Consider the following 10,378-nt stretch of genomic DNA (forward strand, 5'->3'; position numbering starts at 1 on the left):
CACTGTTGGTGGAAAAGCAAGCATTAACTGATCCTATTTGCCTCACATGACCTTACCCTAAAAACGTCAAACAATGGCAACCAAACGTGAAGGAATATGGTGCTTGTACACGGATACGTTTCAGTCTGACATGGTGTCTAACTTTTGCAAACAAAGAACTTTCTAACACTTCGTTTTGGATTACACTAGATACATTGCAGTGTTCCAAAGAGTAACAAATGGAAAATTTCACTTCTTTTCCACAAAAAGTTGGAATTTCTTTAACTGATAACTTTAGAATCTCGTAAGTTTCAAGAAAGAGGGTTGTCTTGCAACTTAAGACAAAATGTGACTCCTCACCTCCTGAGTTAGGTCTTTAAATTCTGTAGCTTTCTTGGCCTCAGTCTCTCTGACACTCATGCGTGACCTCTCCCGTTGGATGGCCCTCTCCTTGTCCTGGATGTCCCTCAGTAATTTCCTCTCCTCGTCCTCTCGCTCCTGTCGCAGCTTGGATTTACGGTCCTTTAGCTGCCTTAACTGGTCTATAGCCTTAAGAAAATGGCATCCATGCAGCAATTAAGTCACTAGGGACATACTGATTTTCAATTCTTCTTGGAGAGTGTATAGTACATAGAAATGTTGTGAAACATTAACAAGATTAATACATAATTATACGTTTCATGTGAAGCGTAACAGTTTACTTTGAATTCAACAGTTTACTTTGAATTCATGGTATTTTGTTGGTGGAAGATGAATTCTAAAGCTAAGAATATCAATGTAGGACAGTTTAACTTGAGATGACAGTGTAGATTGGTATGAAATATCATTTGTCAATATTCTATAAATTGAATTGGCACCAGGTGTGATTTAAAGTGTTTATGACATGGCGGTGTGAAACTTTTCAACATACAAACTTCTTGTTACATTAAATGTATGAAAACTGAAATGATCATCATCAAAACACCCAAACACCAAACAGTAATATTCAGAGGTGCACAGTCTGAATGGTGAAGAGACAGGTAAGAAAGGGTTTGGCTCAGTTACAGCATTTTCAGTTATGTTGTTCATCCATTTCACTTAAGATTAATGTTGGTGCCTTTTAGAATTTGTCTTCCTTCAATTATTCATACACCTTTCCTGTCAACTGGTCCCTTTTATGGGTACAAAGTACACAAATTGCTCTATTTTCTTGGTTGTTTTCAACACTCCAATAGTCCAATCAATAATATATTAAAGCCGAATGCAGATAGACAAGGTGAGAAGTGTTTCCACGCCATTATGATGTGAAAGTAGAACATGTATAAGACATAGCTTCAGTTCTCTTTGGAACTTAAACTTTACAATCCGTAGGTTTACTCTGAAGACTTAGCCACCAGCTTTAAGTCATGGTCCAGTGCATACAAAAACCTCTTAAGTAACAAAAACGACAAATACAGTCTTAAATGTCTATACATTGATCTTAAGCCAGATACTCAACAACTCAAAAAGTTAAACCCGCAAAGTATATCATCAACATATCATATTGTTGAAACCTAATACTAGTATACACATAAAAAGTGCAGTGGTCATGCAAAGACAAGTGCGGTGCATTCATTAAACAAAATGAAGCATAACAGAACATGAAACCAGAAGCAAGACGAGTGGAAAAGATTTTGCCTTTCAAAAAAAGACAACACTCAACAGAAATCGTAACACTCACAAGCACTTAAATGGTCATGCAGTGACATGATGTAGCATCAAAGCACAGACATTCGAAGAACAACCCAAGGAAAGAAAAATGTTTTTACGTAACCGTAGTTACGGAACCTTCCCATGATTCCTACCTTGGATGTCAGGTTGGGGTCAGGCGACGGTGGCTGCAAAAGTAGAAAAGAGAAGAGTTTATTCATGATGTGTGTCGACCCTGTCCCCATCCTCTGTTTGTTCAATAAACAACAGGTGTGGCATGTAAACACAGGATCAACCATTCACAACCAGTGTTCTACACATTAATTGTCGTCTTTAAGATGATAGCTTTTAATCTTGAATATCATGAGTACAATCCTATTTTCTGCAAAGTCAATGAATGATCCCATATAACGTTAATTCAATCTCTGAGACAACCAATTGGCAGTTAGGTAAGAATGAACACGTAGAGAGCCTCTCACTGATTGGCCCCCTATTACAACAGAACTTTGTCTCACAAAGACTGAGCTAACTGTAAAAATATTTGTCACCCTGAGCTAATGTTTCCATATCGCATTCCTCCTGTGCGGTTGGCTCTGGATACTAAATGGAGCACGAATAGGCAGAAAAAGTCACAAATAAATGTCATGTTTCTTGGAGGCGACATACATCACTGTCAGGAGATGAAAGCAGGTAATTTTGGTGGGAGGATTTGAATTAATCATTACAAGCACATGGCACTTTAACATGACGGGCTGTCTGGAAGAATACACAGACTACTTTTGGAAGGAGTAATTGTTCAAAGGAATGCACTATTGCAATGAATGTATTTGTTTTGTGTACTATAACACTTAGGCCACACCAATTGAAATTCTTGGTTCCCAGACTTTTGCTACAGGAGCAACAAAATCAAAATACTATTATATAATACTTGTTATCATTTCAAACAATGAATTTGTAACTTTTAATACATTGTGATAAATGTAAAAACTTTAAGAACTAAAGAAGAAACTTTTTAAACAATTATTGCCATTATGAGCATTTTGTGGTCGTTAAATACATGGTACATTTGACTTTTCTTTGCAAATAAAAGATAAAGCCTAATAATGTATAATTAATTGTGACAGTTGAAACTTTGGGCTTACTTCAGACTCAGGTAGGACATTTGACAGATGGAGCAATTTTTACCTTTTACACGAATCATGAATAATTTATCTGTCACTGCTTCATATAAGTGATTACTTTACTTCAGGTTGGCTGCCACCTGCTTACAATTTCATAAAGAGTTGCATTGTTAAGTTTGGTCCACCTGTAACCACTCTTACACATACTTCCTTACATCTTTTGTTGATTCAAAGTCCTGACTTTAAACTACAAACACAACTTTGTACTTTAAATGAAGTTTCTAGTGTTCAAAAAATATAGCCTGTTATAGATTTGTATGCTCAAGGATTTACCTCCATGGGAGACCCACCTGCCAAACCTATTAAACAAATAGAATGGAATTCTGGCTGGAACACAGATCAAATACATTTATACCGTAAATCTTGAAACATTCACAGTGGTGTTATGGTTACAGTGACACCGCAAACAATACAGATATTCATTGATGAAGGTTAGACATCCAGGTAATAAGATACGCCAAATAACAGTTACTCAAGCAACTGGATGTGATATTGTAATTCAAAATATGTTTCCAAAATCATGTCCAGTTGCTAGAGTAACTGTTATTTGGTAATACAGATTTTCTGTCAGTTATGCACTCACTGCGAACTTTAAACACTGTGAACATATCTTTTTCCTCCCTACCACAAAAGTCCCCTCAAATTTAAGAGATTTTACGGTAAGACAGCCACTATTCCCACCATTATTGATTTTATGCATGCGGAGGCAAATATGACCTGTGATCAAATACATTCAGGCAAGTAGTCAACAATTCCAAAGCTGTTAAGCAGCACGGCATAGTACTTAATTACTTTAGCTAGGCAACCATGCTGGTAAGAAAACTTTCATCTGATAAGGTCGGTGACCTCTGTGACATCAGCGCTGTTGCCGTAACAACAAACAGGTTTACTTGTAGCAACACGAGTTAATTGATTTCAAGATTTAATGTACTGATATTCCAAAAGATATTAGACAATAGGGTCTACTGATGAAGGGTATCAATTAACCAAAGCAATTAACTACATAATAAAGTTGATAATTGTAGAAGCAAACTCTGATAAGGTACATTGTTATAATTATCAAAAGTCAATCAACTCACCTAACTAAACACAATAGTTGCAAGGTGTACATCTTACAGATGTCCAACATTTTAAGATATTTAAAACTGAAGGTTAAAATAATTCAGACAAAACAAGGATGTCTTGCAAGATCTAATACACATTTAGTATCCTCAAGTGAAAGCAACCAATGTGTGAACTACTAAAATTCAAATGAATTCTCATTGAAATATGCCAAAAGTAGTTACTCATGACATTATCAACTGGATAAAATGTTTTTAAAAACACAGTTGCTTGAGTACCCATTTTGGGGGTATCTTAATACCTGGATGTCTAACCTTCATCAACATGATACTGATTGAATATTTGGACAGTTTCATTTCTAACTTTCAAGGACTTTTTTTGTAGTAGTTTGGACCAAGAGGTTAAGATATAATCAATCCTTTGGTTGACATACCATGGTTTAAAATATCGCATGAACAAATAGTATACCCACATTGTCTTCCTATGTCTGCATTTCAAAACATGTTTGAATCTATAGGTCTAACTGTCATGACCTACTGACAATAAAGAGAATGACATTTGATTTACAAGCTACTTATTTCACCATTAGGTGACAGGACCTCAACAGTTGTTGACACTGGCATCAACACAATTCTACTATCCCTTGGTAACATTATTTACGCATATTATTCTGACTGCATATCGTTAGTCATTAATGGGAAAGCTGTGTCAGTTGCAATGACTAACAAGTCCGTAGAATACAATACAGTAAGGCATTCTTATGTCTCATGAGACAATGACATAGTACCGTTACTACCTACTGTACTTATCTACAGTACCGGTCAGGTAAAAAGCCTCAAGAGAAATGTAAGCACTTTCAGACTGTTGCTGACTTGTCAACCACTCAGATAAACATGAAAAACACCAGAAGTCTATATCCCTGCATTGTAAATATGAGTACAGAAGATTATCCAAGAGTAAAAAATTCTGACAAAGAACATGTTGAGGAAGGTTAGACATCAACTTGAAGGTCATAGACTGCACAAGTACAAAGTTTCTTATAGGGTAGATTACCCAAGAATTGTTGTTAAGCAGTTGCTAAGGATATTGTTTATAAAGTTGCCATAGGTTGTATATATATATATCTTATACAATTGTTTTGTGTTATTAGTACTATGTATTATTAAGGAGGATGCCTGTCCTGTGTTACTTTTGATAGCTTTTAATAAAATCAGTACAACAGTTTCAGTTCTTTTTTTTTATGTGCAATTTGAGTTGCCCAACTGTACTCAATTTGGAAGGTGACACCTGTATATGCACCATTTAGTCTGTTTTCCTAGCATTGCAATGAATGGCCGAATGGTTAAGGACAACTAGCTGAAACACCTGGACTTAGGATTTCTGGTGAACACAAAACATACAAAATCTAACATGTTGTCATCTTTCTACCATACTTTTGATTTAGCTAATGCTATAATAAGATCTCACCTCAGAAGACTATTGATAGTCTTAACCTAACACAAAAACAGTTCAGGACAGGTATACTTGTTTATGATATGGCCTTCAGAACAGCATGTTTTCATGTAACGCTATACATTTCCTTTCTTTTCTGTCTTTGTATACTTTAGATATTTTACCACCTGCTAAGTAATAATCCTCCTAATCTGAAATGCCTCCTGACACAACTATGCTGGATCTCTACACAAACCAACCACATGTTACACATGTTCTACCATGTTTTTACATGGGGTAAAGTTTCAACTCACAACAGGAGCACTTAGACATGCCTGTCCTCTCAATGGACAGGTCGTGTTTTTGTATGAGGAAAGTGCCATTGTACACCGCCTCAATCAAAGAGAATTTTAGAAAGGCCAGTATCACATTTCAGTTGGTTCCTCTGTGTCTAACTTTAGAAGACTATGAGTGCTGGTTAACCTATGGGCAAAAGTGCACAATTGTATAATGTTTGGTGGCAAAAACCTATAAATATCAGACAGAACACTTGTGACTGTAAAAACCTGCCTAATCAAAATATTTCATATTTGATATACATGTATGCTGATGATTTAAATTTGTCTTTTACTTAAAACGTTTTGAATGAAAGGAATATAATTCACACATGAATCAGATATTTGCAGTCTTTTATATGTCAATTTGGAAATATGGTTAGACATTGCCTATAACGTTGGCTAAATTTGCTGTCGATATGCATTTATGCAATGTGAGAGGGGTGTTATATTGAGTTTCCTTACTGGAGTCTGTATTTTCTAATCCGCCCAATATACATGTACTACAGAAGACAGGTACACAAAAGTACAATGGCTTCAGTACAACTTAAAACTTTAGATTGTGATAATTTGTTTTGCTCATCCTCTTAACATTTGTTAAAACAATAAAATGACCACAACAACGTCCAGAACAACAAAAAGGGTCTGCATGGGGGTTCCCCGACAATTACGGTGAATTCAGAAGAACCCCCTACGTATTACCCTAAAAGCAAGGAAGGCGAATATGCAAAATTTAGTCGCCTCGCTACGTATTACATGATTAAGACAGCTTTCCCTACAAATTATTGGGAACAAAAATAGGCTGCCTACGCCTTACGGAAAAGAGCATGCAGACCCTCAACAGTGTCGTGTACGTGTGCCGCAGGTCACAGAGCAATCTTTGGTGAGAGGTGACCATGGAGGGAGCAGGATATTGATTACATGGCCCACCTGCCTCTTGAGCGGTGCTTAGAACCAGCTGGGCAGTTCTCTCTGAACTATAGGGTCGCTATGACTTGCTGAGTCAACATCTTAGCCTCGAGATTGTTCCGAAGACCCACTTAGCTTAATTTCATTTGAGGAATCGACTAAATGGAGAGGTGGCTTCCTTTTCTTTAACCTTTAGCACACTGAAGTAGCTGTTTGGCACTCAATTCTCTATTGGTTACGGAGTTAGGCAGGAGGGAGAAGGGTAAGAAGTAATTGTGGACATGTATACTGTAAGATATGATAGAAATGTGTGAAAGTAAGTTTAACCTTTTCCGTACTAAGGGTGCATTCATGCACTAAAAGTAGTACATGTTGGTCACAGCACAAGTCAAGTCAGAAGTATAAGTTGATTAAAGATGAAGAAAGAATGTGAACATGATAGGGATTTGGCAATCTGCAGAGTCCCTTCAGAATTGTGACCTGAAATATTCTATGACATTTATAAAAAGATGTTGGACTGGAAGCTAGACATTTTTATAACATCATGATCTAAGAGACATTTAAGGCACTCTGTAATATTGCCTAAGAGACATTTTAGGCATTCTGTAATATTGCCCTTAATAATCTGTACCCCCTCGATTAATTTTGCTTCACAACAATTAAATGGGGTAGGGAATTTCCCGAGCAGCCTTCGTAACCCCTGCTTCTCCTAATGGGTCAGTGAAGTCAATACTTGTCTCGAGCATTGATATTTCTGACCTAGGGTGAAGAAATGCTGCTACAGTAACAATTGAGCTGCCTTTCTTCATAAATCAATGGCAACATCAGGCTCTTACGAATTGATTTTAAAAAAATTTCTGCAAAGGACTATTCTCCAATGAAGACGACTGCCATTTAGCAATGTAATTCTTGATGTGTTAATTTTGCCAGCTTTGTAAGAAATAAAGATTTGCTCTACTTTAAACTACATACTAGTAATGTATGCTGTACCAAATTAGGCACAGAATGTAGTAAATACGCCTTGTATTGGGGTCAAACATGGGACAAACTAATCATTGCCACAATAGACCTCCCTATTTTTCACAGTATACACTTTCCAAAATATTTTGAGCTGCTCTTTTGTCAATAATTTATTGAATATTGATAAATATTTTATTTTGTAACACAGCCTATGCTTAGCAGTGTGCCAACGTAAGAGTGTAATAAGTTAACAGGTGTTTTTTTTCTGCTATACATGGAAGGCTAAATCTTACCACTGGTTCAGGCTGCTTGTAGGTTGCTTGTCTCAGTCTCTCTGCCTCCCTAGCTAGTCGGTTCGGGTCTCCAATCCCACTCCCAACACAGAACTTCTCCTTGTGTTTCTGTAGCAGCGCTGGCGACTTGAAAGTCATCTTACAGTCGCTACACGTCAGTAGAGGGCTGGCTATTAGGGCAGCCATGGCGGGTGCCCCCTCACTAGTGACCGTACGATGTTTGCAGGAACTCCGGTAACCTCTAGTCTCGTGCTGTAAAATCACCGATGTTATTGTCTGATTCACGGAATTACTGAATGAGCTGTGTTGTTCTTGGCACCCTCCACTTTTTACAACTTTGAATAACGTGCCGGGCTATACCTTTAGCTGTATTCTAGACGCCGTGTTGAACAGAAATTATGCAGGATTTCCAAAACAAATCGTTGTGGCTGTTAACAGGTTTTAGCTCTGACTAATAAGCTTAATCTGTGGCAGTACGAACACGTTTCTAGGTTACCCTTAAGACTCCGGCCGCCAGACTCCGTCTTGAGTTCGCCTTCACTGATAATCCTTCGGAACGTCTTCCTCCCTCGGGCCCTAGAACTTAAAACGTGCTCATATCTCCTGAAGGGTGAAACGAGAGACCAAAAGTGGAACGTGACGTTTTGCCCCCGCGGGCCGACTACGGTTCGATAATCCCGGCTCTTGGCGCTGAGTGTTTGCGTGATGCGTGCGACTCTGCCGGGTAACGGTGCCTCTAGGGATAAACGCACTCGGATTGTCTCGCACCACAGTAAGCTAAACTATTAGCATCTGAAAGCACGGTAGAGAAAGTGATTTTTGGACGGTTGAAACGAACTCTGATCGTGCAACGTCATCGCAGGAAGTCGGCGCCATGAACCAGTGTTTGAATATCACCATGACGGTATCCAGGGGCGGGGGTTGTCACGTCCTGCGCGCTCCCGCCGCCCTTTGGTCCAACAAAGCAAATATTTTCATTGCTTGGAGCGTAGCGTAGGGAATGTGGACCGCCAGGGTTTGTTGTAATAAAAGGGGAAAGGTGAGAAAGCAAAGATGTCGCAAACAAAATTTGAGATACGGTGGGCCACGGAAAAAAATCCGAACAGAAGCAATGCAATTGAAGTACATGTATATATAGAGCTCACAGCAAATCGGCACAAGTGTATATTAAAGTAAGGAAACTACATGTGCAACGCGTCAACACGCGTTAGATTAATTTATGCAATGCGCGGCTACTAATAAAGGTCGGAACACGAACCCCTGGTATGATACTGATACTGGTACGGTGGAGGCCCCTCAATATTACATTTAACAGGACAAGAACATTTCGTCGAAGTTCTGGTAAGCTTCTTCCCAGCCTTGAGTGATTGTAATCAGACCTTGGTTTCTAATAATGTCGCCTCCACGGACGTTCAGCGGGCACGGACGGGTCGTGTTAGGGAAGACCTAACTTTTGTCGCCTCGAGGGAATCGTTTATAATCTGATATCCTTCTGCACTGTTCAACTTTCGTCCCGTGATGTTTTTAAAAATTTTTTCAGACAGACAGACAGACAGACAGACAGGTAGACATGCAGTCAGACATGTAGACACACACAAGGTCCGTCCTGGTTTGCACATGTAACATGTCTTCAGAATCTAAAATAGAATATAATCCTCTGAACATTACGTCAGTGCTCAATAGTAGCCTCCATCAGACTCCTGTAGTTACTGAAAAAAATTGTACAAACCGAGACTTGAGTAGACTAAGCTCAATACAGAACTGAAAAGACTTTGAATAACATTGTGTAATATGGTGGTATATAAATGTCAACGTTGAATGTGAAGTAAACTGAAGGAAAGAAAATGCGAGGTGGCTATAGACGTCCAAATTATCCAATTGAAATTGAAGGTTACACCCCAAGTTCCAACACCCCTAGCCTTGTCAGTGGGTGCCGGAACATAGCGCTGTCCCAAAACGAATCTCATATGATAAACCATATAAAAGAAAATACATATAACTAATGTTATGCATAATATAACAAATAAACGATAGGTCATTTAGTATCTGAATGTTTATCTCCAAGCAGATACAGTGGAGGGTATAAGTTATAAGTGGAGGGAAGATCGTAACGATTTCCGTGAAAATTTGTAATAAAACTAGGATACAGGTAGTTAGAAAACGCTGCGATCTTCTTTCCTAATAACTGTAACGCTATAAAGATAAAACAACAATGACGGCTTCGTGTAACTGTTGGACATGTCGGGTAACGTACTTTAGCAGACGACGTAAGGCGACGCCCCCCTCCCCTTCGAATGAGAAGTCCGCCCGGACAGCTTAGAAACGCCACTCAGCATCAATTAGCCTCCTCTTAGTACGGTTCCAGACATCGCCAGCTTGGTAATTTTGCAAAACTAGGTTCATGGTGCTGTAATATAGAAACACGTCACAAGTTTGCTTTGCAGTGAAGGCCTCATCATACACAGACTAGACACAGATCCATCTTCAAATCTGCCGCCATTTTCCTTCCCATCGGCCCCGGCGTGGGACAGTGACTTGGGGGAGGAGTCGCGGAGGACCG

At 38.8% G+C, this 10,378-nt stretch overlaps 1 protein-coding gene across 7 annotated transcripts in view; it reads right to left on the reverse strand.

Annotated features, from left to right (window-relative positions):
• LOC136444840 (uncharacterized) overlaps nucleotides 1-8,742 on the reverse strand; it is a 31,891-nt gene extending 23,149 nt beyond the window's left edge. For 2 of the 7 annotated variants that reach the window (XM_066442590.1, XM_066442588.1), the window contains exons 1-4: nucleotides 8,315-8,740; nucleotides 7,819-8,070; nucleotides 1,803-1,835; nucleotides 340-528 (exon numbers count right to left, since the gene is read on the reverse strand). In XM_066442590.1, the coding sequence (XP_066298687.1) occupies nucleotides 340-528; nucleotides 1,803-1,835; nucleotides 7,819-8,004 (408 nt within the window). In that variant the 5' untranslated portion in view covers nucleotides 8,005-8,070; nucleotides 8,315-8,740. The other 5 variants (XM_066442592.1, XM_066442591.1, XM_066442589.1 and 2 more) reach the window with 4 other exon arrangements.
• Between the last annotated feature and the right edge of the window lie 1,636 nt (nucleotides 8,743-10,378).

The sequence above is a fragment of the Branchiostoma lanceolatum genome, chromosome 11, assembly GCF_035083965.1.
Source record: "Branchiostoma lanceolatum isolate klBraLanc5 chromosome 11, klBraLanc5.hap2, whole genome shotgun sequence".
NCBI lineage: Eukaryota > Metazoa > Chordata > Leptocardii > Amphioxiformes > Branchiostomatidae > Branchiostoma > Branchiostoma lanceolatum.